General features: G+C 50.1%; 13 protein-coding genes and 1 non-coding gene across 14 annotated transcripts; 6 read left to right on the forward strand and 8 right to left on the reverse strand.

The window, feature by feature from the left end:
* Positions 1 to 155: 155 nt before the first annotated feature.
* Positions 156 to 560, forward strand: BDV14DRAFT_170890 (uncharacterized protein). The gene has a single exon (XM_073768292.1). It carries the CDS (start codon positions 279 to 281, stop codon positions 453 to 455), a length of 177 nt encoding a protein of 58 aa, XP_073629552.1. The 5' UTR covers positions 156 to 278; the 3' UTR covers positions 456 to 560.
* A 2,184-nt stretch (positions 561 to 2,744) lies between these two features.
* Positions 2,745 to 4,745, reverse strand: BDV14DRAFT_198715 (uncharacterized protein; the record flags this gene model as incomplete). The annotated part of the gene is made up of 1 exon (XM_073773021.1): positions 2,745 to 4,745. The coding sequence occupies one exon, from the start codon at positions 4,743 to 4,745 to the stop codon at positions 2,745 to 2,747; it is 2,001 nt and encodes a 666-aa protein (XP_073629553.1).
* Positions 4,746 to 5,239: 494 nt separating this feature from the next.
* Positions 5,240 to 5,349, reverse strand: BDV14DRAFT_t61. The gene has a single exon. It is a non-coding gene; the product is annotated as a tRNA-Ile (tRNA).
* A 637-nt stretch (positions 5,350 to 5,986) lies between these two features.
* BDV14DRAFT_188805 (putative 2-ketogluconate transporter) lies at positions 5,987 to 7,737 on the reverse strand (the record flags this gene model as incomplete). Its single annotated transcript, XM_073771120.1, has 4 exons — positions 5,987 to 6,440; positions 6,496 to 7,014; positions 7,071 to 7,348; positions 7,417 to 7,737. The coding sequence occupies 4 exons, from the start codon at positions 7,735 to 7,737 to the stop codon at positions 5,987 to 5,989; spliced, it is 1,572 nt and encodes a 523-aa protein (XP_073629554.1).
* Positions 7,738 to 8,745: 1,008 nt separating this feature from the next.
* BDV14DRAFT_207898 (glycoside hydrolase family 88/105 protein) lies at positions 8,746 to 9,876 on the forward strand (the record flags this gene model as incomplete). The annotated part of the gene is made up of 1 exon (XM_073775266.1): positions 8,746 to 9,876. The coding sequence occupies one exon, from the start codon at positions 8,746 to 8,748 to the stop codon at positions 9,874 to 9,876; it is 1,131 nt and encodes a 376-aa protein (XP_073629555.1).
* A 231-nt stretch (positions 9,877 to 10,107) lies between these two features.
* On the forward strand, positions 10,108 to 11,603 carry BDV14DRAFT_188807 (amidohydrolase; the record flags this gene model as incomplete). The annotated part of the gene is made up of 3 exons (XM_073771121.1): positions 10,108 to 10,479; positions 10,538 to 10,782; positions 10,832 to 11,603. The coding sequence occupies 3 exons, from the start codon at positions 10,108 to 10,110 to the stop codon at positions 11,601 to 11,603; spliced, it is 1,389 nt and encodes a 462-aa protein (XP_073629556.1).
* Positions 11,604 to 12,461: 858 nt separating this feature from the next.
* On the forward strand, positions 12,462 to 14,386 carry BDV14DRAFT_37764 (uncharacterized protein). Its single transcript, XM_073776649.1, has one exon. It carries the CDS (start codon positions 12,937 to 12,939, stop codon positions 13,915 to 13,917), a length of 981 nt encoding a protein of 326 aa, XP_073629557.1. The 5' UTR covers positions 12,462 to 12,936; the 3' UTR covers positions 13,918 to 14,386.
* Positions 14,371 to 16,194, reverse strand: BDV14DRAFT_207901 (archaemetzincin; the record flags this gene model as incomplete). Its single annotated transcript, XM_073775267.1, has 1 exon — positions 14,371 to 16,194. Exon 1 carries the CDS (start codon positions 15,820 to 15,822, stop codon positions 14,371 to 14,373), a length of 1,452 nt encoding a protein of 483 aa, XP_073629558.1. The 5' UTR covers positions 15,823 to 16,194.
* Positions 16,195 to 17,227: 1,033 nt separating this feature from the next.
* BDV14DRAFT_198721 (uncharacterized protein) lies at positions 17,228 to 18,410 on the forward strand (the record flags this gene model as incomplete). The annotated part of the gene is made up of 3 exons (XM_073773022.1): positions 17,228 to 17,498; positions 17,599 to 17,847; positions 17,932 to 18,410. 3 exons carry the CDS (start codon positions 17,228 to 17,230, stop codon positions 18,408 to 18,410), a joined length of 999 nt encoding a protein of 332 aa, XP_073629559.1.
* Positions 18,411 to 18,482: 72 nt separating this feature from the next.
* On the reverse strand, positions 18,483 to 19,943 carry BDV14DRAFT_198722 (putative short chain dehydrogenase/reductase; the record flags this gene model as incomplete). The annotated part of the gene is made up of 8 exons (XM_073773023.1): positions 18,483 to 18,676; positions 18,743 to 18,870; positions 18,956 to 19,062; positions 19,129 to 19,301; positions 19,386 to 19,543; positions 19,607 to 19,672; positions 19,739 to 19,787; positions 19,844 to 19,943. The coding sequence occupies 8 exons, from the start codon at positions 19,941 to 19,943 to the stop codon at positions 18,483 to 18,485; spliced, it is 975 nt and encodes a 324-aa protein (XP_073629560.1).
* A 313-nt stretch (positions 19,944 to 20,256) lies between these two features.
* BDV14DRAFT_198723 (uncharacterized protein) lies at positions 20,257 to 21,339 on the reverse strand (the record flags this gene model as incomplete). Its single annotated transcript, XM_073773024.1, has 1 exon — positions 20,257 to 21,339. One exon carries the CDS (start codon positions 21,337 to 21,339, stop codon positions 20,257 to 20,259), a length of 1,083 nt encoding a protein of 360 aa, XP_073629561.1.
* Positions 21,340 to 21,551: 212 nt separating this feature from the next.
* On the reverse strand, positions 21,552 to 22,951 carry BDV14DRAFT_170897 (alpha/beta hydrolase). Its single transcript, XM_073768293.1, has 3 exons — positions 22,699 to 22,951; positions 21,884 to 22,652; positions 21,552 to 21,834 (listed from the first exon to the last, which is right to left on the reverse strand). The coding sequence occupies exons 1-3, from the start codon at positions 22,850 to 22,852 to the stop codon at positions 21,672 to 21,674; spliced, it is 1,086 nt and encodes a 361-aa protein (XP_073629562.1). The 5' UTR covers positions 22,853 to 22,951; the 3' UTR covers positions 21,552 to 21,671.
* Positions 22,952 to 23,051: 100 nt separating this feature from the next.
* BDV14DRAFT_207903 (SDR family NAD(P)-dependent oxidoreductase) lies at positions 23,052 to 23,999 on the forward strand (the record flags this gene model as incomplete). Its single annotated transcript, XM_073775268.1, has 2 exons — positions 23,052 to 23,706; positions 23,760 to 23,999. The coding sequence occupies exons 1-2, from the start codon at positions 23,059 to 23,061 to the stop codon at positions 23,997 to 23,999; spliced, it is 888 nt and encodes a 295-aa protein (XP_073629563.1). The 5' UTR covers positions 23,052 to 23,058.
* A 112-nt stretch (positions 24,000 to 24,111) lies between these two features.
* On the reverse strand, positions 24,112 to 25,862 carry BDV14DRAFT_198726 (major facilitator superfamily domain-containing protein; the record flags this gene model as incomplete). Its single annotated transcript, XM_073773025.1, has 4 exons — positions 24,112 to 24,138; positions 24,208 to 25,176; positions 25,242 to 25,520; positions 25,587 to 25,862. The coding sequence occupies 4 exons, from the start codon at positions 25,860 to 25,862 to the stop codon at positions 24,112 to 24,114; spliced, it is 1,551 nt and encodes a 516-aa protein (XP_073629564.1).
* Positions 25,863 to 26,207: the final 345 nt, after the last annotated feature.

A 26,207-nucleotide genomic window follows, 5' to 3' on the forward strand; every position in this document is an offset into this window, starting at 1 on the left:
TTGGCGGCGGATTGCGGATATTGGCCTTAGGCATAAGTATGCCCAATTTGGACTAGCTCTTATACAACGACTCAGCATGACTCACCTGGAGTCAGAGACGCCCTAATGATCTACAAGTGATACCATTCCATGACTATATTGATCCTCATCACGATCATGGGATGGTGGTTAATCTATCAAGCACAATATGAGTCCACTCTAGCTCTCATGGTAGCTTGCTCGGCTGTTCGATTGTAAAGATCAAGAGCTCGAGAGATGCAGAGATAAAAAGAAGGCAAATGAAGTCGAGAAAAAATGGGCATAAACGAGCTCTACTACCTGTAATCTGTGCCTACGTCGTTTCCAACTACTCCAGCATTTCTATCCACCAGTATATCTTCGGTGGTTGCTCTGACCTTTGTCCCAGACGCCCAGTTCAAACCAAACCTCGGCAACTTCAGCTCGCAAGCAGATAGATTCACTGTACACTTAAAACTTTAGACCATATCAAAGAGCAACGGAGGTATGAATAGGGCAAGAAAGAGTCTATAAATAAACGAGCCGGGCGATCCCAGCGGGGCTGAACAACGATGTTGATCAAAGACAAAGGATCATCTACGGGGCAATCGAAGCCATGTTCCATTATCCTAGTGTTTTGACTAGGTGGTGAGTATCTTGTGCTAGATATTCATCTACCTAGATTATAAATATGAGCATCTTCCTGCGGTCTTCCTTGCCACCAGCGAAACATCTTACTTCATCTTTCCAGCCACCGCTGCTCTACAACTCGTCCTCTCGCTGCCTACATTTAGACACCCACGCTTAAGAATTTCTTGTTGCCATTCCCTCATATCCATACTATTCTGTCTCAATAAGCCTCCATTCATGCAACCAACAAAGATTAGCACTAGAGTCGCAGCCTACATCGTCGGCATGGCAGCTTAAAGAATCTACCAAGCGGCAAGGAAGAGCATTTTCCATTAACTTACCAATAGCTTTTGATCATTCGTTCTCGATCCTGAATACAACAGCTCCCTATAAGTAATGTTACATTTCTCGCCTTGATGCAACATCTTTTTCTACCATCTCAAGCAGCGTTACTTTGATCTACTTTGATCATCACGTAGGCACTCCCACGACCATCGCCACTTCTTCCGTTCCCGAATGACTAGCGTTTTAACTAAGTGTTGAACATCAACAACCATGTTCACCTCCGGCGTAACAGCCTACTGCGTCGGCCTCGTGTTACGTGAAATGAAATAAAACACATAGCCCTGACCCCCATTATCTAACTCGCAACAGAACGGCCGCGACGAGGGAAATTACCACATTCAAATCTTCGCAGCCAGCCAGGAGGCGCTAGGCATCTGGTTCAACACTGCGCGGCGAATGGTGATCGCTTCGAAACTGACCGCTGTGACACCACAGTGGTTTACCTTTGATGCGCGCAATCACAGTGCCTTCATAGATTTGACGGCGCGTGATAGTCAGTGTTTTATCGAGAAAGAGTTTCGGGAGCATGTATTGGTTAGGTGGATGCGGCCTGTAGAGCGCTATTTATGGTAGTCAAAACTTTGGGACGTGAAGAGGTGGGTTTGCTCAGATTAGGTGGTTTGTTCTGTGTGGTGTTGTACTTGTTAGGGTTTTATAGTGTCAATTTGATTGTTGCTTTGGGGGCATATTGTATAGAGTATATTCTAAGTGATTTGTAGTATGAAATTAGGGGACATTATAGGATCAGTATGTCGTAGCTAATGTGCTCTCTCACCCAACCCCAGAATACCAAAATTCCTACCCAATGAAGCATCTCCACCATATCAAGGAACTCCCTACTACGCAAACGAAGATCAACATCCTCCACAATAACACCCTGGGCCGTTTTATGAAAGGCAATCTGAATTAAAAGACGAAAAGGGCCATGATGTGACCTGAACTAAAGACAATGCAACAAAAGAGAGATTCTACAGGAAGCTTGATTTACATCAACTAATAAAGGCCATTATCCAAATTCTTTATTCCTAAACAAACCAACTAGATAAAAGAAGACAAAATCCGACAAGCGGCAATAAAGAGCCTAAGCTATTAGATACTCATTTAATTTCTTTCAGAATATCAAACAGCCGTCTCAAGTATGCTCTTGCTTGCCGATAATGCAACATCATACTCGCCCACGTCAAGCAGCGTTGCTATACCTTGTCAAATTTTCCCAACATACACTCATACATACACTCAATCTAAAAAGTCTACCAGCAATCGTGGATATCATTAAAGTCTACGCCACGGGCCTCACAATACGTCAAACAACAGAGAATCCCCCATCCCCCCTCTCCACACAACTTATATCTTATATACCGTCAACTAACTAAAAAACTCACACCAGAACTGCCGCCACACAGGAAGCCCTGGGCCACTGGCACGGACTGGTGCGACAGTCGCTCCATCGTCACAAGGCGATCACCTCTGAGATGCCGCGGTTCTTTACATTTGATACGGAGAAATCCGGTACTATGTTTGACGTGGAGAGCGCCTGGGAGTAGGTAATTGGGGAGTCCAGGGGGAAGGTTGTTGTTAGGCGGATGCGCGATGGGGAGTATCCCGGTTCTGGACTGGTCTAGATATAGGTCTTTACATGGAAAGATAAAGGTCGTGTTTTACTTAGGTGTAGGGACGGTACCTCAGTTTCTGTATTGTGTGTTTTAATTTTATCAATATATATCTTATCCTCCCTCATCAAAATTACTGGAATAGAATGGATACCAAGTTTCCTAGCTTAGCAAGTCAACCATATCAAGAAACTCCCTACTACACAAACCAAGATCAACATCCTCAACAAGAACATCCCTAGCCTTCCTCCCCTTTACCACCCTAGAAGCATCCGCCCCCTTGCCAATAATATAACGAAGAATCTCTCCTTTACTCTCAGCAGGCATCGAAATCCGAGGCAACGGGGGCAATGGCGGAAGTTTCCCCGGTAATGCAGAACCAGCTGCAGCATGCGCAGCTTTAAGACGACTATAGTGCTGAGTCTCCCTCTCTATGCTATTATACGAGCAGCAGAGCTCGTGGAGCGGTGTTGACTCCGACTCCACATCATCACCGGTCCGGATCCAGCTTGCATTAACGTCAGCCCCGGCAAATATCAGGTGGTCAATTGTCGCTTTCTGGAACTCGCCTAGACCCTTGCTGTGGTGGTGGTTTCTGCGTAGTATGTATTTGACGAGGAGATTTGTTGCGGAGGTCGGCAGCGATGGTAGGAGGACATTGTCGAGAAAGTGAAGCCAGTACTGGACTGCCTCCTCCAAATAGGAACCGTATTTTGTGAGAAACGCTCTCTCGCATTCGTACATTATCAAGATATCTGCTTTGCCGCTCTCCGCACAGTTCCGCACCAGGTATTTTGCTATTTCGTGGTAATGGGGGTTGTTGCGTAATTTCGTCAGGCCCCAGCGCTGAATGTAGCGGTCGACGCACCAGAGTGCTTTGTTGTCGGTAGTGATGGGTGGTTTGGTATTGGTAGAGTCCGCCCGGCCGGAGGACGCCCCGGCTGCGTTCGTCCTCGGCAGGGTCTGGGAGAAAGGGAGTAGGGCGAATTGCATCTCCAGTGCAGCTAGGCCGTTGTTGACCTTGCTTGCAAGTGGCATCGTAGTGGTAGAGTCGGAGCCGACTTCATTCCTCAGCCGCGATTTCCAGTCTCGGTCTATATCAAAGTGGGCTCGCCGTTCGACTAAGTAAGAGAGACCCTCGACTGGACTTGTTAGTACCTTACTCTTACGCTTGATACCGGTTGTCTCGGCACTTGCATGATTCCACGTCTTCTTATCCGAGTAGTCTATGGAAAGAACATAGAATACCGCGGGGTTAACACCAAAATCACTATAGTACCAGGCAACACGACCTTGCCATCCAGCACAGTGGTTAACATTAGCCCCCCGCCTCAGGCACCAGTCCAGATACTTTGTGTCCCCCGTTGCGGCCATAGCCTCTACCGCGGCAAAGATGGGAATATGTGTTGGTTTCGATGTAGATGCAGTAATCTTCGGCCCATGGATCTTAGCGCCTTCTTGGAGGAGCAAATCGAGTAGCGGGGTGGCATCATAATTGTTTTGGCGCATTGCCACTGTCAATGGTGTGAGAAAATGCTGCCGGTGAGATCGACGCCCTTCATTGATGAATTCCCCTGCTCCCCGGCTCAGGAGCATCTTGACAATGTCGAGAGGTGGCTCAGATAGTCGGCTTGAATTATGGATGACCCAGAATAGCGGCAGAGTTAGAGACGGATGATGGCGAGACCGCAATTGTTCGTCTAGACCTGTTTTGTAGAACAGACGTAGAAGCGCCCAATTCCCGACTGGAGAGCAAATGCGCTTCACGAACTTTTCAGTCATACCTTTCGGCACTCCAGGGATATCGACACGTGCTCCGAGCTTCAGGAGTAGGCGAAACGCATCAACCTGACCTCGTGCAGCGGCAATGTACAAGGTAGGGATATACGCTCTGTCTGGGAAACCCTCTCTTGGTTTCCACTGTAGATGAATGCCGCTCACATCAACGGCGTAGTATTGAACTAAGCGGCGGATGAGGCGTGTCAGCCCGCTACGACAGGCCCAGAACATGGCGTCGTTAAAACCATTGTCGCGATCACACAGGAAAGGCCCGAAAATGAGGAAAAGCTCGTGGGTGACGGCCATTAATCGGGCCAGATCGAAATTTGACAGGTCGGCGAGAATCAGGCCTATAAGTTCGGGTGGGAGGTCTGGGAAGGCCATTTTGCTATCCTCGGTCTTGGAGCCTGGCGAACGAAGATGAAGCCTGATGGGATTGAAGATTGAATACAAGTATTGAACAAGGTGTAGGACACAATATCGTCAGAGTTAAATGGCCTGGCAGGTACGAGACGTTCGCGGCAACCACAGTTAGGGCTCCCGCAACAGTGAAGACTAACAACTCAAACAGTGGTGGTCAGGTAAGAGAAGAGGACATGCAAGATAGGATCAAGATATCAAAGACACTGCCGTTAAATATATACTGTGAGCCTGGGATTAGTACTGACATGGATCAGCCCAGTTCCTATTCCACTTCGATGTTACTGGCCCCCACGGAAAACTGCAGTCAAACAATAGATTAAAATGACTCACTGACCAGTCACAACGCCCAGACCTGCAGGAGTACTTAATGCAGAAAATATGCAGTTCCCCGAACGCCCACCATCGTCGACACCGATCCACAAAAAAATGACGACAAAAAAATGAAACAAAAACAATGGTCCCTACGAGGATCGAACTCGCGACATCTGCGTAAACATGTAGGTTGCTTTTAACAGACAACCGCAGGATATTAGCACAGCGCTCTAACCAACTGAGCTAAGGAACCTTGTTGATGTCGCCGAGATTTTAATGGCTAGAGATTCCAGAACCAAGGACACAGCACTAACCCGCCTCATCCCGCCCACGAGATAAGGATGGCTTCAACGTTTGAGATACGAAGATATTCCTACATGTATCAAATGGATAGGATTTGTTCATGATTTACTTTTTGCATATAGTGCAATAGTGGAGTTTTATAAATTAAGTCTTACGCTATCTTTGTGCTTCTCGCATAGGAGGACTGGATGTCCCAATGTATATTTTCGTAGGACTTCACGTATCAAGCGCCCCCGTCTTGTTTTGCAATGGAACTAGATAGTCAAACTGGCCTTTTATCCATCCATTGCAGCAGCTCCGATCTAAGCCGGCGAATATCCGCCATCATGCACCACCCTAGACATAATACATACCCTCACGTGTGGGCAGAGTATAAACCAGACACAGACCTTCTACAACACCAAGAAGCGGGAAAGGCAAACCCAAACCGAAATCCCAGATATCAACAAGTGCGGAGAAAGAAAGACATTGTGAGAGAAAAGCGAAACGTGATATCATTCCACCTAGCGTAGGTATCATAACCAACCAACACAAACACCATTCCCATCTCCAATTCCAACCCCGTTCACACAGGTATACCAAACTACCTAATAAATATACCTAAAATACAAGTTCTCCTGATCTGTCCGATCCTCAAAAGCATGCGCCAAATTATCCGCATTCGGATCCAACCCAGCCTCCCTCAAAAGTCTCTCCTTCTTCCGATTCTGATGAGACAGGTACCACCTGAGAAAGATAACACTAATCGTCAAACAAACATAGCACCCCAAGTGCACGCCAAACGCAATAAAGTACTTGGGCGCGTCGTGGTCCAGGAATACCTGAGGGCCAATCGCGTTTCCAACGGCCCACGAGACGAATGTTGCGGCGATCACGGCGGATTTCTTCGTCGCGCCGCCGATGTTTCGAGACACCATTGAGAGGCCCAGTGTTTGTGCGGACCAGAATGAGAGCGTTATATAGTAGGAGATTAGGAGGCCGACTTTTGTGCCCATGTTGCGGTTTTCGACTGTCATTAGGACGATTGTGCCAACGTATGATCTGTATTTATTAGTGCTTTGTCCTTGAGTAGGGGGAATAGGGCTGGGTGACATACGGAATAACAAAACCAAGCATAACATAAAGATTCTGCCCAGTCTTCTTAACCAGATACGCACTCGTAAGCAACACAATAATAATATAAAACCCAAGCACCATCGCCAAAAGCTGCGTCTCAAGCACCGTAAACTCAAACCCCTCAATAATAATATTCGCAAACGCACCGAGCCCACTCGTCGGCAACGTCGTAAAAACCTGAATAGCGCAGTAGCACCAAATCTGCGGGTCCATAAGCGCCTCCTTGATCTGGTACGCGCGGAACGTCTTGTTCTGGATACCGGTTTGGTTTGAACGGACGCGCTCGACCATGAGTTTTTTGTCTTCTTCGCTGAAGCATTTGGCGCGCATGGGGGAGTCGGGGAGCCACCAGAGGACGAAGAAGCCCCAGAGTACGGAGGCGCAGCCGTAGGTCATGAAGAGCGCTTGGAAGGATTTGACGTCGTGGTCATTGCCGATTAGGCTGAAGCAGTAGGCTAGCAGGCCGCCGACTATTTGTTGGGCTCCGTTCATCATGTACCTGTGACGTCTTGGTCAGTTTACTGGATGAAGGGGGGAAAGGAGAAGATAGTGTACCAGTATGTCACGGTCTCGGCTTGTTCCTCACGCTTGTACCACATACTGGACATCAAGACGAAAGAAGGCTGACAGACAGCCTCGAAGATACCAAGCAGGGTACGGACGGCGATGAGGGAAGGGAAGTTCTTGCATGCAGCGTGAAGAGCAAGAACAGCACCCCAGAGAACAATGTTTAGACTGAGGTACTTGGCGATGGGAACACGCTGGATGATCCAGTTGGTCGGGTACTCGACAATCAATACGGCGATGTAGATACAGGTCGTGAGCCAGGAGTACTGCGGACGATGGACATTAGCACCAGCACCACCAAGACTAACAATAGCCGCAGAAACAGTGTGCTTACCTTATTCCCATCCTCCAACCCCGCATACTCGCGAATGCCCATAATGGAACTAAACGACATAGTCCCCTTATCAAGCGCCTGCAGAAAATAAGTGAGGATCATGACGACCAGCACACGTCTGTCGATCATCTTGCGCAGCCGCTTGTTGGTGGCCTCGTCGATCTCAATGATCTCTTGACCGGCATAGTGGGCGATTTCCTTGTCGACACGGGCGTAGTCAACGTGGTCTTTGTTCAGACCTTCTGCGTCTGAGAGGACTCGCTCGACGTGAGCAGAGTCCTTGATGTCCTCGGACACGGGCGCTGGATCGTGGCCGGTCATGGCTGGTACGTCTGTCTGAGTTAGGTAGGCCTTGCCTCGAACCGTGGAGAAGAACAGGACAGGACAGGATAGGGCAGGAAGAAAACACGGGGAACGGGGGAGGGGACGACCTTATATCAACCCCGGACAAGCGGTCTCAGACCCCTGTTAATCAAGAAGCTGGAAACTTAGCACAAATCAAGGGGCCAAGTCCAGATTGCCCAGTCTGCTAGAGACCAAGACAAGGGAGTCGGCGACAAACACCACGAGACTCGAATCCTTTACCGGACTCAATTCAACTAGTTAGTCTAACCGAAGCGAAGCGACATAAACTGCACCAACTGAATGGCAAAAGCGTAGGGCATCGGGTCAATGCATCGGCCTGAAAATTGACAAATTCCCCATCAGTCAAATTCCCCGTCGGTTAGCTCAGATCCTACGGAGAAGTCTACCCCAGTTCAACATAGTCTACCCCAGCCGGGGTGCCAGGGTCTGACTCTGCATTGCAACAACCTCCCCCGGGCCTCCCGCCCCCTCCTCCATGTCCCTAGTCCCACCCGCATTCAATAACCGACGACTGACAGTTCGCATCGCCAACAATCCCCCGAGAGACCCGAGGATCATCGCCAAAAACAGTCAAGGACAAGCAAGCACTCTCGGTCTGCGTGGCATGGCGCCGTGCCCTGCCAATGAAGATCAAGAAATAATTCTTGGCCTTGACTTAGCGGTTACTTCGGTCGTTGTTATACCGAGAACGACCGGGGTGATTGCGGAGAATTGGCGCTGGTTTCTCCACGTATGAGCGTGCCCTAAATAGTTGCAGATCGGGGTTTCGCCGTAAACGGTGCGGGGCATTGAGGGCCGACTTTGGAGAAGGTCTTAAGTTGGAGAGGAGGGAATTTAATATGGACGATTCAATAATATTGCGGTGATAGCTATTTTCGAGCTGAGCTTTATTCGAGCTTCGTTTACTCAGTCCTACTCTTACCTCATACACCGTGTTGCACCGCACCGCACCACAACGCCAAAATGTCGTCTACACAACTCACGCCCGCTCTCGCCCGCACCAAAATCACCCACCTAATAACAAACCTCATAAACATAAAAGACACATCGGGAAAATTCCTCCTGCACCTCGCCGACGGCCGCATAATCGACACAAAGTCCTGGGCCGGGTGGGAATGGACGCACGGAATCGGCCTGTACGGAATCTGGAAGTACTACGAATTAACAAACGACGCGTCCCTGCTATCCATAATCGAAGAATGGTTCGCTGCGCGATTTGCAGAGGGGACAACCAAGAATATCAATACCATGGCCGTCTTCCTGACCGCCGCATACGTGTATGAGAAAACGGGAAACAGCATCTACCGACCCTGGCTGGAGAATTGGGCGGAGTGGGCTATGTATGAGTTGCCGCGGACACCGGGGGGAGGCATGGCGCATATCACGTATCTAAGCGAGAACGCGCACCATTGGCAGCTTTGGGACGATACGCTTATGATGACTGTGATGCCGCTTGCGAAGATCGGGAAACTTCTGGGGAGGAAGGAGTATATTGATGAGGCGAAGAGGCAGTTTCTGATTCATATCAAGTATCTGTTTGATACGAAGACAGGCTTGTTTTTCCACGGGTGGGAGTTTAATCAGCCGAGTGATATTGAGAAGAGTGGGCATGGGCACAACTTCGCGAATGCGCGCTGGGCGCGCGGGAATAGTTGGGTTACAATTGTCATTCCGGAGTTCATTGAGCTTCTTGATCTTGACCCTACAGATCCGATAAGGTTACATTTGATCGATACGCTGGTGAACCAGGTTGAGGCTTTGAAACGGCTTCAAACAAGCGATGGGTACTGGCGTACGTTGCTAGACCACGAAGATTCATACGTTGAGTCGTCCGCCACTGCAGGATTCGCGTGGGGGATCCTCAAGGCTATTCGGAAGCGGTATATCTCAGCAGAGTATCGGGGTGTTGCGGAGAAGGCGGTTGCCGCCGTTGTGGCGAAGATTGATGCCGATGGCGAGCTGCAGAGTACGAGCTTTGGGACGGGGATGGGCGATACTTTGCAGTTTTACAAGGAGATTCCGCTCACGAGTATGCCGTATGGGCAGGCGATGGCGCAGGGGGCCCTTGTGGAGTGGTTGAGGGGGACGTTCTAATTCTAGATCTAGATTGTTGATTTGCAATTTTTGGCGATGGGTTGTCTCTACTTACCTATAGAACGTATACAGTGCAGAATGCTCGTATCTGGATCTGATAATGGGATTTGTGATCTCGTTACTCTCCGCGCTTATCTCTGGTCGGAGGTCGCCGATGCCAATCCTGCGGGGATGTATAAAGCTTCTCCAACAACAAAAAATACTACAACCAACACCATAACCGAGAACAATATGCTATACACACACGCGACGATAGTTACGGTCGATGAATCCAGGCGAATTATCCTTGATGGCGCCATTCGCGTAGAGGGCAACCTCATCGCGGCAGTAGGCAAGACAGCGACGTTGAAAGCACAATATCCCAATGACGAGCAATGCGACCTCACCGGGCGGATCATCATCCCCGGGTTGATCTCAACGCATATGCACACGGCGCAAACTCTACTACGTGGAACGGCCGATGACCTCGAACTGGTGTCTTGGCTCTGCGAGCGGATCTGGGTCCTGCAGGGGAACTTCACGCCTGAGGATGGGTATGCGGCGGCGAGGCTGAGTATTGCTGAGATGTTGATGAGTGGGACGACGTGTTTCTTGGAGAGCATGGTATGTTAACAGCCCTAACTCCAGAGCTTCTACTTTTCTGGGTGCTAACTGCCATTAGTTCGCCAACCGATATGGATTCGACGGCCTTTGTCGAGCGGTTGAGGAGTCTGGGATTCGTGGGTGTCTGGGAAAGATTGTTATGGATATTGCGACGTATGCATCCGATGATGCCTGGGCAATGCATCCAGGTCTGGTAGAAGATCGCGAGACATCGTTGCTTGGAACAGTGAATATGTGGGAAAAGTGGAATGGAAAGGCTGATGATCGGATTCGCGTCTGGTTCGGGGCTAGAACGCCAGGAGGGTATAAAACCCTTTTCCACTGGTTGATATGTCGGAGCTGACGAGACAAGGGTATCTGACAACCTCTACCGAGAAATGACGGCCATCTCACGCAAAAAGAACATCCCGATCACAATGCACTGCGCCGAGGTCAAGGCCGACAGGGACTTCTTCGCATCCGTTGGACACACCCCAATGACCTACTGCTCGTCGGTAGGGTTATTGTCCCCATCCACAGTCCTCGTGCACATGGTGCATCTAGACGACAACGATATCACCCTGCTCTCCAAGTCTGGAACGCATGTCGCGCACTGTCCAACCTCAAACGCAAAGCTCGCCTCTGGTATCTGCCGAGTTCCTGACCTCCAGAAAGCAGGAGTCAATATCGGCGTGGGAACAGATGGTGCACCCTGCAATAATACCTGCGATCTGCTTCAGGAGATGAAGCTTGCTGCGATTATACATAAGAGTATATCCTACGACCCAACTGCCGTCCCAGCAGAGTCCGTACTGGAAATGGCGACTATCAATGGTGCCAAAGCCTTGGGGCTACAAGATGTAATTGGCAGTATCGAAGTGGGAAAGAAGGCTGACTTTGTGGCGATTGACGCTCGAAAGATTAATATGCAGCCGTGGTTTAACCCGGTCAGTGCGGTGGTATACACAGCAACTGGAAAGGACGTTGATGCTGTGGTTGTTGATGGTAAGATGGTGGTTAAGGGAGGGGAGCTCCTGACCATGAACGAACAAGAGATTGTGCTGGAGGCCCAGAGGAGAAGCCGGGAGGTTGTTGAGAGGGCTGGTCTGGCGGACAAGATGAAGCCAAGATGGACGGTGGAATAGGAGTAGCCGTCTAGCTAGAATACCTTCATAATTCATAGCCGTGACACCCAACTGCCCGCACTACAAGTAAGTTCCAGATTAGGTAGATGCGGCGGTCGATTGCTCCTTCCTATAATAGACAGGTCTTGATAGCCTCTTCCTCAGACTGCATCCAAACACGTGATCTGACATGCATGGCTATCCGCGTCCATATAAAACATCGGTCTATAGCTCTAGAGCATCGTATGATCAATGCCATCGAGGAGCAAAACCAAGGAACTGGTTCTCCGCGGCCTATGACGCGGTTGAGCAGGTTTGCGACCAAGGATACATTGGTCACAAGAGCCCCATAAACTCGAGACCAAATTCCCCAGAGAACGTCTCGAAAACTGCTACTAGATAGAGGACTGCCCCGAAGCCACGGCTCGTCATGTAGCAGGGCGCCGGGACTCGAACCGAGTATGGCAGGCTTGTGCTACGGCAGCTGCCTGCTTGTCTAACGCGACTCGAGCACGAGGACTGTCATGTCGTACAAGAAGTTATCTCGAATTCAACCGGCATAGAACTCGGTCAGCAGCTCAAAAACGTTCGCTTGAGAAAGCCGGTAATTCTCCGCTGTAAGATGATTCGACGATGGCTGAGAAATGCATCCTCGTGGCACACGTGATGGGCTGACACGTGACGGTGGATGAAGTTAACTGCGGCACACGCAGGACGCTAAACCTAAGGGGGCAAGGCGAGGCTTCCCCAAAACTTTAATCGCCTGCCCCGGGCATTACATAAGCACATCTGGCAGCACCACACGCTGCACTCCTCTCCAGGATCTCAGGCCCAAACACTCCTCCGAGGCTGCTTATGCTTTTTAATTCTCGCTCTTGACTACTGTTACATTTGTGACTGACCGTGCGCCACCATGTTCTGTCCATGCTTTTCCTCCCCTGTCTGTGTCCAGTCCCCGCTGGGCCAGCCAATTTCGCAGTCACTGGTCCCGCCACTTCCGGGGGAAGGGGATGCGCAATAAAAAGCTCCACCGACCCAGCCTTCGCCACGCTGAACGGCTGGAACGGTAGAAAACCTCATTTGAGTCTACTTTTTCCGGGGCTTTCCACGCTACAATTGGCTGTGCCTCTGGTTCTGCCTGCCTTGGCCGCCTCTCCGGACCTCCGTCGGCCAGTGCAGAGATCGAATTTCTCCTGGACCTGAATCTCGCACAGGCAACATGCAGCAGTCGAAGCGCTTGCTTCCTGCTCGAATTTAGTTCGCGATGCGCCGGAGACAACGTTCATGATCTCTCGTCCCTCCCAACTGAACCTACCCCGACTCGAATTCTCCGCACTTCGCGTCCCCCTCCGCCATGGGGACCGACATCACGCAACCCCCCGATGGGCTTATTGGAGGCTACAAGGGCAATAATTCCGATGTCAAGATCGTCGTCGTCACCTTCAGCTCTCTGGCTCTGTACAATGCCGTCGAACTCGTCATACTCATCCTCTTTACCTTTCAGCGGTACTCGGGGTTATACTTTTGGACAATGCTCTTGTCAGGAATCTTAGGAGTCATCCCGCACGCGGTTGGATATCTGCTGGAGTTCTTCGGCATTGGGCCTCGCTGGCTAGGGGTTACGATATCTACTGTCGGGTTCTACTTTATGGTCCCAGGTCAATCGGTCGTCCTCTACTCGCGACTGCACTTGGTCGTACAGAATCGCAAACTCCTCCGCTTCGTGCTATTCATGATCATTATCGACACGATTATCCTCATCATTCCTACTACCGTCCTCACCTACTCCACCGTCTACATTCGCACTCCCCCAATAGTCATGGGGTACAATGTCATGGAGCGCCTGCAGGTGGCCTGGTTCTGCGCGCAAGAAATTCTCATCTCGTCCATCTATATCTGGGAGACCGCGAAACTTCTGCGCTTGCGGCCGGAAAAGAACTCTCGTCGGACCCGCGTTCTTTACGAGCTCATCGCAATCAATTTGATCATCATAGGCATGGACGTTGCACTGTTGGTCCTCGAATATCACGGCTTTTGGTACCTCCAAACGACAATCAAGGCGGCAGTCTACAGCATCAAGCTCAAACTCGAATGCGGCGTGCTGCGCAAACTGGTTGAAATTGTTCAGCCACATAGACAAGATACCAGCTCCACTGAACATGACTCTTTCCCAGCATTCGTCAACCCGGATAACATTGTCGGAGACTTCACTCACGCTGCGCCACCACCCCGGTCTCCAAATTCTCCGTGGGGGGCTACCTCCGTTGATAGTTTTGGTCTGGCAGACCGCAGACGACCGACGTCCATGCTCTCGGACCTTTCTCGACCTCCATAATCTCTCCTATAATACGTCTACCACACAAACGACCAAATCATTCACAAACCAAATCTCCTTCACCCATAGGTGCTCCACAAGCCACCCGGTCATAGCCGCTCCGTGTGGCTTTTCGCGAGATGGTGAGTATATACTCCCACGGGACAAGCATATACATACCATCATACATGACGGCGTCGAGCCTAGGATGTCACCGCAGCACTCGCGTCCAGTACGCACGGTGCGCCACCATACTGGAACATATACCGCGCGCGGATATATAGTCCGCTGTATATACCCCGTCTTATGTATTTACGAGCACATGATATACATGATATACGACCCAGCAAGGCGTTGGGGTCCCAGACATACTTGTATAGCTAAATCTAGCCTGGTCATACAACCAAGGCGCATATATAATACCACAGATTAAAACAAAATTTTCTAACATAAATTCATAATCCCGCCTAATTACTACCCACCATCCTCATCCCGCAAAGAACTCCCCCTCAACCACCCCGCCAACGCCTCAAACCCACTCTCCCCCCTAAAGCCCCCCCTCTCACAAAAGCCCAACAAAGCCTCATCTCGCTCTATCAAAGTAGCCCCAGTAGCAGCGAGAACCTTCGCCAAGTCAATCGGACATAAATAAGGCGGCTGCCGCGCGTCTTCTGCCACACTGGCAGAACCCTGCATTATGCATGCGTAGTAGACGCAGTGGTCGAGCCCGAAACAGTGGCATATTTCGTGGGAGATTGTGCGGAGGGTGCGGTAGAGCCAGGTTTTGCTTGGGTCTTTCTGGCTAGCTTGGTGGTTGTGGTTGAAGAGGGCGCAGAGGGCTGATTCGAGGGGTGGGTGGTTAAGGTTGCTTGTAGAGCTGTCGAGTGGGTTTGCGTCCTTGACTTCCTTCCCTCCGCATAAATCTTCCATATAGCTTACACAATGACTGAATGGCCACGAATGAACAGATTCAACAACCTGCACCTCATCCAGACTCGGCCGATACCTAGCACTCGAAACAACAGCAACCCTACTCCCCCCATAAGCCCGTCCACAAACGAAGAGGTCCTCGTCATCTTCATAAAGATCATGATGAACAAGCATGCAAAGCGCGTATGCATCGGACGGTAAAATCTCAATCGCGACGTCGAGAAGATCGTTTAGATTTAATTGGTGCGAGTAGATGGCGCCTAGTACGTCTTGCGTGTGTGGGGAGCGGCGGGCTCGAATGCGGATTGTTTCTTGTCCTGTTGGGAGGGACAGGTAGGTTTGTTTTGCCTTGCGGTTTTGGAGGGGTTTGCGTTTCTTGGATGGTGGAGCGTTGTCTGAGTCGTTGGCCTCGTCGTCCCAGGGTGTGAATTTCCAGTGCTCGTTTGGTATATTGAGTTCTTTTACGGGGAGACCGTAGAAGAATGCGGAGAGGTATTCTTGGACATCCTCAATATTAGGCTGCACTTCTTCCACAGTTGCATTTTCAGAACTCTCTCCTCTCGCCTTTCCCTGTGCTTTGGCCTGTCTGGCTGCAATCGGCACAGCCCAATCCTGCACCTCCCCAATAGACCGAACGACACCCGGAGGTCTGACAACATACACTGTCTTCCTGCGCGCGGTAACAGAATTCCGCTCTTCTTCATCATACCACTCCTGATATGACTGAGCGGGGTACTCTGGGTCCAACGCTAGGTCGTCATCTGGTAGAACCAGGGGGGCAGGGAAGTGCTGGATATCTGTTCTTGTTAGAGGCGCTAATAACTTTGGCTTCTTTGTTTTTGTAATTGATTTTGATCTTGAGGATGAGTTTGATTGTGCTGCAGAGGGTTTCGTTGCGTCTAACCGGGCTTGTTTTGAGGGCTGAACGTACCCGACCTCAGATGCATGAGGGGAGGGAGCGTATGTTATTTTGCTATGACTGCAGGGGCCAGTCATACCGAATGAATGAGTCCAAAATAATGTGGCGGTCAAAGCTTTGGTGTGGTTAGATTTTCATGATGTGTCCCTTTCCAAGATTGTTTACAGTGAGGCTGAGCTGATGCCTGGGATGCTTGTCAGTGCCTGGAGTTTCAGGCAGACAGCCCTTAAGCCTGGCTGCATGATCCGGATATACCTTAGGTATAGCTGAAAATTATGCGGACAGAGTAGGTGCATAAGACAGAATGCTGCTTCCTCATCAGAAGCAATAGGTCTAGAGGTGCCATGTAGATTTCAGTTGTGTACCGCTATCGAATTTTGCCACTGGACCAAAAAGGGTCAACCCTCATTAGTAAGGGCTTCTATTCTGGTTGTCAACCGCGTACTAGCGATGTCCGTTTTGCGCAGGTGCTAGTTATAAGGCGGGCAACAAGGCAGCAAGGTTCGGGTTTGGGCTCCTTCCCTGTTTTTGTTTGAGCCGACATGCTTATATTGAGGTTTCCTAAGTTTACTTCCCTATAACACTCTTCTTGAATTTCAGTGTTGCTGCTGCTTAGCTCTCAGAGCCGAAGTACGATAGCTGACCTTCGGAACTATGTTGCGGTGATGGGTGTCATAGGCGGCGAAGGAGACAAGCACTGACATCAATAGGAATTTGATCTCGCTCGACCAAGGACACCGGAATCTATATTGCACTTCTGTCCTCCTTATGAAACAATCCCGGGCAACGACTTGGCTGTTCGACAGATCGAGTCCTCGCGTTACCCCCTCACGTGACATAAACAGCATCCTTGTTGACAGTGACAGTGAACTTTCCAACTCGTCTCTCCCCAAACAACACAATGAATCACGTTAGTATTCTATGGTAACGACTGGCATCAACCAAGAAGTTCAGGGCTCTCAACCTGTTTCTGAAGCCGAATCTCATGCGCGTGCCTGCCCGCTAGTTCACCATCTCGCATTCCTGGCAGAACTCAGTCAAACCTGTCATTCCCGGTACTTTTGACCGGCTCCCTTACATACCTAGATGAATTACCCCATAATGATTCCCTCTTTGAGTACACGAACAAGCGCTGGCTCTTTAACGAAAAGTCGCAACTAGCCTCACGCTATGTGCGTTTCAACCTCGACGGTCTAGTCCAAGTCGTGCAGGAGGCAGCTGGCCCTGGGGCATTTTGCGTCGATTTGTTGATGTTAACGAAAGGCAACTATAATAGAATTTTTCTTGCCTACATGAATGATGGGAAGAGACTCGTTGTCAAGATTCCGCAGCCGAACGCGGGCAGGGAGCGGTTTACTATTGCGTCCGAGGTTGCGACAATGAAATACATAGGCATGAGAAAAACTAGGCATTCCAGCTCCGATGGTCTTATCATATTGCACCAATTCTCAAAACAGCAAGACCGGGACTGAATACATTGTCATGGAGAAGGCCCCCGGCGTGGAACTGAGCCGTGTTTGGGGCACTCTTAGCTCTCGCGTTAAAGAAGGTCTAGTCAAGGAAGTCGTGGATATCAATTTCAAGGTCGGAAGGATTCGATTCCCGGCTTACGGGTCGCTTTATAGACGCAAAGACCTTTCGTGGACGAAGTGTCAGAGTGTGCCCGTTGACAATCAGTACGCTATTGGGCCTACAGTTTCTCGACACTGGTTTGAAAATGGGCGGGGAGATATTGATATCCCGAAGGGTCCTTGTGCGTGTGTTGCTTTACTTGGCTGTCATCTATAGCCGCCCTTTTAATTTCACTATTCTCTATCCAGGTACATCACCACATCGCGTCTTACAAGCAATAGCCATTCGAGAGATGCTTTGCATTCAGAACCACCCAAGCGTCTCCAGCACAACCCAGCGCGGCATCTTTAGGGGACCAGGCGGATACATACCCACCCGAAAAGCTAAACTGACCGTCATAGACGACTTCCTCAGAATAGCTCCGCTCCTACTCCCGGAGAATCAAGACGCTCACGCCGCAATACTATGGCACAACGGCCTGCGCATGGACAATGTCTACGTCGATGAAGCAAATCCGGCACGAATAAGATGTATTATAGATTGGCAATGTGCCCCAATCCACCCAATTTTCCTGCATACCCGCTACCCCTCGTTCTTTAAGTAAGAGGATTCAGGGGGTTTATATATGGAGACTGTTGAAGAGGCAGCAACGGCCTTATCCTACGACTTTCAAGACATGGGACTTTTACTAAGTCAGATGACGGAATGGATTGGATCAATGTATGATGACTGGGAGCCATTCATGCAAAGCATTCTAGATGCTCTTACAGAGGAAGACATGTGGAGGCACGCCGTTGGATTTGGTATGACGGACGAGTGCAAGTTGCTATGCCTGGTTAAGTACTCGGAGGAACAAAGGACGGTGCACAAGGTGCGGGACAATAAGTGGTCACGGGACGTGAAAAGAAGAAAAAGTGTGCTTTGTGAAATTGGCGTTGGTGAGGGGTGGGATGGGGCTGTTTCTCCCGACGATTACGATGAGATGGCAAAGAAACTCGCGATTGCAAAGGAAAATCTTTTCACGAGGGAAGCAAAAAATGAGGAGGAGAGGGAGATATGGGAAAAGGCTTGGCCCTTTCAGGATGACGATTGAGTAAATGCTTTCTTTCTGTTCTTCATGCTCTCAGGAAATGTTATGTACCGAATATTCAAGAGATCTCTCCCCTCAAGGTTTCAACCCTCCCTCTGCCGTCCTGCCTTTACTCCATCCTTCCACCCACCGGTCCTCAATGATCTTCAACTGCACCTCTTGCGTTTTCTTGAAGTACCCACCCTCTTCACGCCCGTCAAAGTCATCCATGCCCACGTCTTTGAAACCCTCTGTCGCTACGGAGCGCGGAGTTATCATAAGTGAGTGGCCTGCCGCAGAACTTCCATTAGCACACGCACCCACAGGCCCTAGTAAAGGTGATCAGGAACATCTACCATTAATACTTCTATCCGTCGCAATTCTCATAAAACACCTCGCAACATCCTCCTGCGGCGCAAACTCCACGCCCTTGGATATAAGCTCCGCCTCGTAAGCTGGCGATCGGATGGCGGACTTGATATAGCTGATTCCATGGACCCTCGTTAGCATATGTACTTGGCTTCCCTCTACACGAAACTTTGCTGGGAGGAAAGGTAAAGTGGACATACCAAGGCGCAACATAACAAATCCTTATCCCTTGCTCCCAAGAACTCCGTCGAGCAGTGCGCATCAGGCCGCGCAGGGCATATTTTGTGGCTGTGTATTGCCAGTTTGCCTGCCCGCACACATTGCCAGTTAGCGATTCACTCCAGTGCGTGGGCGAAAGGTGGGTAGAGCGTACCGGCGAATCAACCCAAGCAACCATACTCCCCGTGATAATGAAACACCTATCGCGGTCTTGTGTATCGGGTTGTTTGCGGAAGTAGTGGACTGCTAGTTTCCACGTGTAGAGTGTGCCGATAAGATTCACGTCGATGATTTTGAGGGCGGGCTTTACTGGTGGCTGGTTTATATCTAGTCACACAGACTCCGTTAGCTATATTGCTTAGTTGTAGGATAGCTGGAGGTAAGGTTGATCAAGCAGGGTAGGGTAGGCACCGTCTAACGGCCACAAATCGTCCCCGCTAGCACGACTTATCCCCGCATTCGCGATTACAATGTCGCAGCTATTATGCGGTGAGTTGGAAATAGCGGCCTCAAAGGTGGATACTTGGTCTTCCCAGGAGGTGATGTTGCACGGGATGAATTGCGCGTTGCTGTTTGTGATGGTTAGGTAGTTAGTGATGTGAATGAATAATTTGATTGGAAGGTAAACGTACGGCGCTAGTTCCTTTGTAACTTCCTTGCCTCGTTCGACATTTGTATCTGCGATAGTCACATAGGCGCTGCTGGTCCCTTAGCCATGCACTACTTATTGGGAATGGTAAATTGCTGGGAGGTAAGAAGCATACCCGGCTTTCGCGAACTCCCTCGCCGTCGTCTCGCCCATGCCATTTGCACCTAAATTTACAGATTAGTTTTACCTACAATCGAGCAGTGGGTGTTGGAAAACCTACCCCCTGTTATGATCACGCTCTTCCCTTTCAACTTGCTTGGATCCGGCGGGATGGTGCAGTCTACCGGGCCGGTATACTGGTATGGAGGGAGGGCAGGCATGTTTGATGTTCACGGTCAGTTCTAGTTGTTCAATGGTAGAGTTAGAGAGGTAGGATGCGTGATACCTCGGTAATGATATTAACGAAGAGGTGGAGATGCCCCGGATTTTTTAGCGCAGGGATCGGTCCGGGTGCCACCTATCCTAAAGAGGGTAGCCGACGACTTGGTGACCGAGATGAAGTATGTGTCTCTTGTAGTCAATACAATTAGTTGTTTAGCCTGAGTATGAATATCTAGACGCCGACAAAAAGCCCCCGCAGGTTACTCCCAGTTGAAGTTCCTCCAAAACATGTAAGAAAGTCAATGACAGCGGCTAATCTGAGAGATCGGGAACGTCTCCCAGTTCCACCTCAAGAAAAGCACTCAGTAACGTGCCCTCTCTAATTGGCAGGGGCCACTGGCGGATATCGCTCATGGACAGTTGCTGCACCGTTTCCTCCGACTGTTGCATGTACCATTTCTCAATAAACATCAGAGCGGTGCGGGCGACGGCCTTATACATGTGACCAGCCTTGTAGTTGGGAGACTTTCGTGCAGTGGTTTCGAGCACGTAGTAAGGTATGCCCCAGCTATAACCGTCCCATACCTCGTGTTGACCACGCCTATTAATATGATAGACCTGAAGTCGAGTGAATGCAGCAATGGTGAAATCTATTGGTTTGTCTTTCCACTCCGTAGAGTCTGCGCCAATGCCGAGGGCGGACAGGCAGCTGGGCATCTGTGTCATTGATGTCACTTGAGGCTCCCACATTGAATGCCGTTCAACTGTGAACAACCAAACTATTTCGCTGGGAACTCCAGTTGGCGGATCTGGAAATCGGGGGAACATGGCGCCCTCGGGATCATGGTCTGTAATCATCCGACGATCATCTGGACCGAACTCAGGCGCGTTGGTCAGTTGCCCTCGCTCCTCATCCCCCGGCGCTTTTCTTTTATTGGTTACAGACTTTCCATCCTCGAGTCTGGCTTCATACGCAAGCAAAGTCTGATCCGAAAGGCCAACAAAATACTCGTTCTGCTCGTCACCGCTGAGAAGCTTCAGTTGTGTCCGGTCGTTGTATCCATCCGCCTTCAGCTGTTTCAAAGTGTCGATATCAGTTTGGTCAATCCCAGGGCGACGGAAGACATGTTCCTTTCCTTGTTCCCAGAGTGTGATCATGAAGTCGATCTCCTGTCTGTATCGCTTCTCTCGCCATTTTCGGAGCTTCGCTCGGTATTCGTCCATCATGGTTTCGACATTGCGCTCGTCGATCTCTGGAGCAGGAGTCAGGGGCCATTCGGGGAAACAGTCAAGATCGGTGACGGAGTTGATGCGGATGAAGTACTCTAGGGGATGGAGGCGGATCGGCGTCGCGTCGGGTATGCCATCAATGTCGTAGGTGTTTTGCGGTTTCATGTTGGTTGCAGTGGAGTGGTAGCAGCGACAATAGCTGTAGGGATAAGATTGGATTGGGAATAGAAATATGATTCCGCTGAAGTTGTAAGTGTCAGACGTGTCGATGTCGCTGAGGACAGGCAACCGTGGAAAGAGCGATGAAACAACGCCACAACGGGCATCCGCGCGAATTAGCTACACCTACTACAAGATATCGAGAGTTAATTTACCATCCCAGGTCTTTCTTATATATTCTATAACCAGAAGTTCAGTGATTATGCGCTTCAAGCTTTATCATGGTCTTTTCGAACACCACTAAAGCTTTGCATACTGCAAACGGGTTCACTATTCTACTAATATGCATGAATCTCGAAAGGCCCAGCAGTAGGATTGCTCAGAGTCCACTTGATTCCTTCAGTGAAAGTTTCATCCCACTTTTTAGAGGCCGAAAGCTTACTCCCATACCGTCGGAAGCCGTGCGGGACGCCCTTGAACACATTCGTGTGCGTCGGTACCCTATAATATAGTTAGCCCATGCCTCGAGCAACCAAAGAAAGGAACATACCCATTCTCAGCAAGCAACTTGGCAAATAAGAGACCCTCATCCCGTAATGGATCCAATCCAGCAACGCCAAAGACAGCCGACGGCAACCCAACAACATCCTTACCATTGGCATTACCGGGGTTCAACCTCAAATCGTTCTCCTTCTCTTTGCCCCCATCTACCCCCAGCAAGCTCGTGAACAGTACCATCCGATCGTACGGAAGGACCGGGGCGTTGCGGTTCTCCACCCAGCTTGACACTTTCGGGTCGCAGATTTGTTTCATGATCGGATCGTAACACTTGTAGTGCACCAGCGGCGGGATGATGAGAACCTGTCCTTTGATTTTGGGGCGCGCTGCTAAATCCTTGTTATTACCGGTCGACTGGGCGAGAGCCGTTGAGGCAGTCAACCAGGCACCGGCGGATACACCTCCCATGACGAGCTTTTCACCATCACCGCCGATATCAGCGAGATGGTCATGGATCCAGTGAAATGCGTCCTCGGTGTCATCCCAGGCAGTGGGGTACTTGTGCTCCGGGGTGTGCCGGTAGTTGACATTCACCACGACGACAGGAAATTCCTGTTCGGACAATGTTGCGACAATGCGCGCGCAAGCAGAATCTTCAGAGGACAGCGTGCCGAATAGAAAGCCTCCGCCGTGGAGGTACACAAAAATAGGGAGTCTTTGCGAGGGGTCGACTCCTGCTGGCCGGTAACTGCGCGCTTCGACGCTGGAGCCATCGCGAGTGGGGATGGTGTGGTCGCGCAGAGTGAGCCTTTCGAGCAATCCTGCATTCAATCAATAAATGATCCCCTAGTACGTGAAGGTCCATACCTTGCTCAAGCAATTCTCTAGCAGCGACTTCCTCCCGACCACTATTCGTAACGGCCTTGAGCTGTTCGGGGGTGAGATCAGGCGTCGAGGTCGGGAGCTCTCGCTCCACAGCGATCCACTCCTCGCTTGGCCCGGTATACTCAGAGAAGTCCATTTCGTACTCTAGTGGAAGGAATGCAGATGAGATGTGAAGCTTGGCTGCAGTGAACAGTTGGAGATCTCGGCTCGGGAAGAAAGCGAAAGAAGATAGCCGAGGCCGAGGCATTAATGCTTACATTTTAGTTACTGCAAAGTGACCAGTTAATTAGCCAGAGACCCCGCTATTGCATCACTTCCGTATCTATGCTTGTGTCATCCACCATGGCAGATAACAATATTCCAGCAACACCACCCTCTCGCTCGTTATCCGGCAACACTGCCATTGTTACAGGTGCTGGCTGTTACGGCGACGGGATCGGTAATGGGCGGGCAATATCAATCCTGCTTGCCAGCGACGGCGCCAATGTTCTCTGTGTGGATACGAATTTGGAATGGGCGGAGACAACGGTGTCCATGATTCAGGAGCAGGCACAGTTCAGCCAAAATTATGGTTCCGCTATCGCAGTACAAGCAGACGTAACGAGCGCCACAGACTGCGAAGCCGTCGTCTCAAAGGCCCTATCTACATTTAATCGTCTGGACATCTTAATCAACAATGTCGGCATCGCAGGCGCGTCTGGGACCACTGTGACAGTGAACATGAACGATTGGAGTCGCAGCCTCGACGTGAATCTCAACTCGATGGTTCTGATGGCCAAGTACGCTATCCCGGCCATGGAACGAAACCAACCGGGCGTAGACAGCGGGATAAGAGGAAGTATAGTAAACATGGGCTCTGTCGCAGGCCTGAAGGGCGGAACACCGCATTTGCTTTATCCTACTGCTAAGGGGGCCGTGGTAAATATGACGAGGGCGATGGCGGCGCATCATGCTGAGGCGGGGATTAGGGTTAACTGTGTTTGTCCGGGGGTGCGTCTGCAATTGCTACCTTTCAGATAGAGATCTTTACTAAGCTTTGGCAGATGCTCTATACGCCTATGATGTATGCGGCTGGCTCCGGGATGACCCCTGAGGCGCGCGATGCAAGACGCAAACGCAGTCTTCTTGGCACAGAAGGGAATGGTTGGGACTGCGCGACGGCCGTGGTATTTCTGGCGGGCCCGCATGCGAGGTGGATTACGGGGGCTATTTTACCTGTTGATGCAGGTGCTACAGCGGCTGTCGGGATTGGATTGCCTAAGGGAGCGAGTGTAAATGGTTAAGTAGAGATAACCTGCTAGAGAGGTCAACAAATATGCTATCTATGATAGTTTACATTTGAGCTCTGGGGAAATCCCGAGGGCATCAGATCTAATGCGCGTACAAGATATCAATTTATACTGTATACCGGAATTGCGGATTCTGTTGAGGAAGCCAGTTAGCGAAAAACACCTTGTAGAACCGAGTTGAAGGGATGAAAGGGAAACTCACCGTCCGATCCGTCAAATCATCCTCATAAGCATGCTCAAACCCCTCAAGCACGCCCGTATTATCTCTTGCTTTATTATCCCAAAGACAAACACCCCTATAAACAAACACCAACACCCCCGCAACGGCCGTCGTAACAACAGTCACAATGAAACCAGGAACATACCTCGGCGCATCAACCTCACGAAAGCATAACGGACCAACGAAGTTCCCGAGACAATAACCCACATATAACCCTGACGAACTGAGACTCCGCTTCGTGTACCCAGCTACATTTGCCAGTTGCAGCCCCATCAATACCGCATATCCAGCGCCCATAGTCGGCATGATATAGCAAGCAAAAAGCAACCCTCCTGTTTCAGAGAGTGGTAGACAAAGAAGTAGAAGGGATGCAACCATCGTGATGACCTGACAGAGTATCACAAGCCAGCTCCGTATCCCACGATCCGTATACTTATATGATAGATATGGAAGTAAGAGCATCATACTCCCCCCATAAAACCCCGACGGAATAACAAGGAGCAATGAATGCAGTGTACTGAACCCAAAGGAATTGATGATTATCGGTGTGAAAGTGGAGATGGGTGCATTGGCAATCATGGCTAGGAAGGCCGTGAAGAATATAAGCCAGAATTTGACATCGCAGAGTAATTCAATAAGCTGCCCGGTTTTGAAATGCGTGTTTCGGACGCCGGAGTTGTTGCTTCTTAGCCGCGCAACGGAGATGTATCGCTCCCGGGCGCTGAAGCCCTTTGCTGAGATGGGGTCGGGCGGGAGTATGAAGTTGAGTACCACGCCCCAAGTTATCGTCAGTGCACCGGCAAAGAAATACATGTATTTCCAGGAGGAGAGGGCGCCGCGGATGTGGCCCAGCCCGTAGTTTACGAGCGGGCTGAATATACTCACGTATCCGGTGCAGCTGTACCAGATTCCCATTCGCAAGGCTTGTTCATTTTTCTTGTACCAGCCGCCCTGAAGGATCCGAAGTATCAGTTTGCGAACTCGAAATTATCTAGAGAAGGTAGTTGGGGACATACCACGATCATCATAAACATAGGACTAATCCCGCTCTCTAGAACACCCAAGAAAAATCGCTGCGCGTATAGACTTTGGTAGTTATGGCATACCGGCGTCAAGATGAGGCAAATTCCCCAGATTGTAACTGTTGCTGACGCAACATGTTGAATGGGATACCGCTGCGCAAGGGCCATAGTTAGGTATGCGCCAACTATAAACCCTATGTAGAATATTGCAGCGGACATAGCATAGCGATTGCCGATTAGTAGGTTTAGGTCTTCTCTTAGTCCGAAGAGGGCCTATACCACTTATTAGTCAGAACCTGATAGTGTAGAATACAAACTTAGGGTCGGTAGGCCACGAACCGCCTGCGAAAGCATAGCCTTGTCATAGTACTGCAAGCCGTAGGTCATGCATAGGAGTGGAAGCAGCCGCCAATCGATTTTCCGGACGAGACGCTTCTCGTCGATGGGTTCCCATGATTCCTCACCGTCATAGTTTGCAAGAACTTTCATCGCCTCGTCCGTGTGTTTGGTGTCCATGGTCTTGTTTTCGGCGGACGAAGAAGACTCCATGGTCTTTTCGATATGGTCGGCATTGTTGCCTTTGTCGGATAGGCTATCCTGGGTAGAACATGCCATGTTGCTTGAAGGAATAGAAAACGATATAAGGGGTAGGGCTAAGCCTTCAGAATGAAGTCATCCGGAGGACCAATTTTATAGTAAGCGCCGTATAACGGATGCTCTGTCAGGTGTAATGGAAACAGCCAGTACCAATGGGCCGAACAAAGAATCTGGGGAAACCGACCCGCCCAGAGCTTTCCCCAGCTTTGTTTAGGGGAATTGACTTTCGGCTTATGCATAATTACTGCCGGTATAGGTCCTGTATGCTGTCGTACTAGCGTCTACCAAGCCGCTCTACATGGATAGTCTCTTCTCGCGATATGCGGAGTTCGGGATTTCGCCGATGCAAGCAGGCAGCTACTC

The sequence above is a fragment of the Aspergillus stella-maris genome (genome assembly GCF_047715825.1).
Source record: "Aspergillus stella-maris strain CBS 113639 unplaced genomic scaffold BDV14scaffold_18, whole genome shotgun sequence".
Classification (NCBI taxonomy): Eukaryota; Fungi; Ascomycota; class Eurotiomycetes; order Eurotiales; family Aspergillaceae; genus Aspergillus; species Aspergillus stella-maris.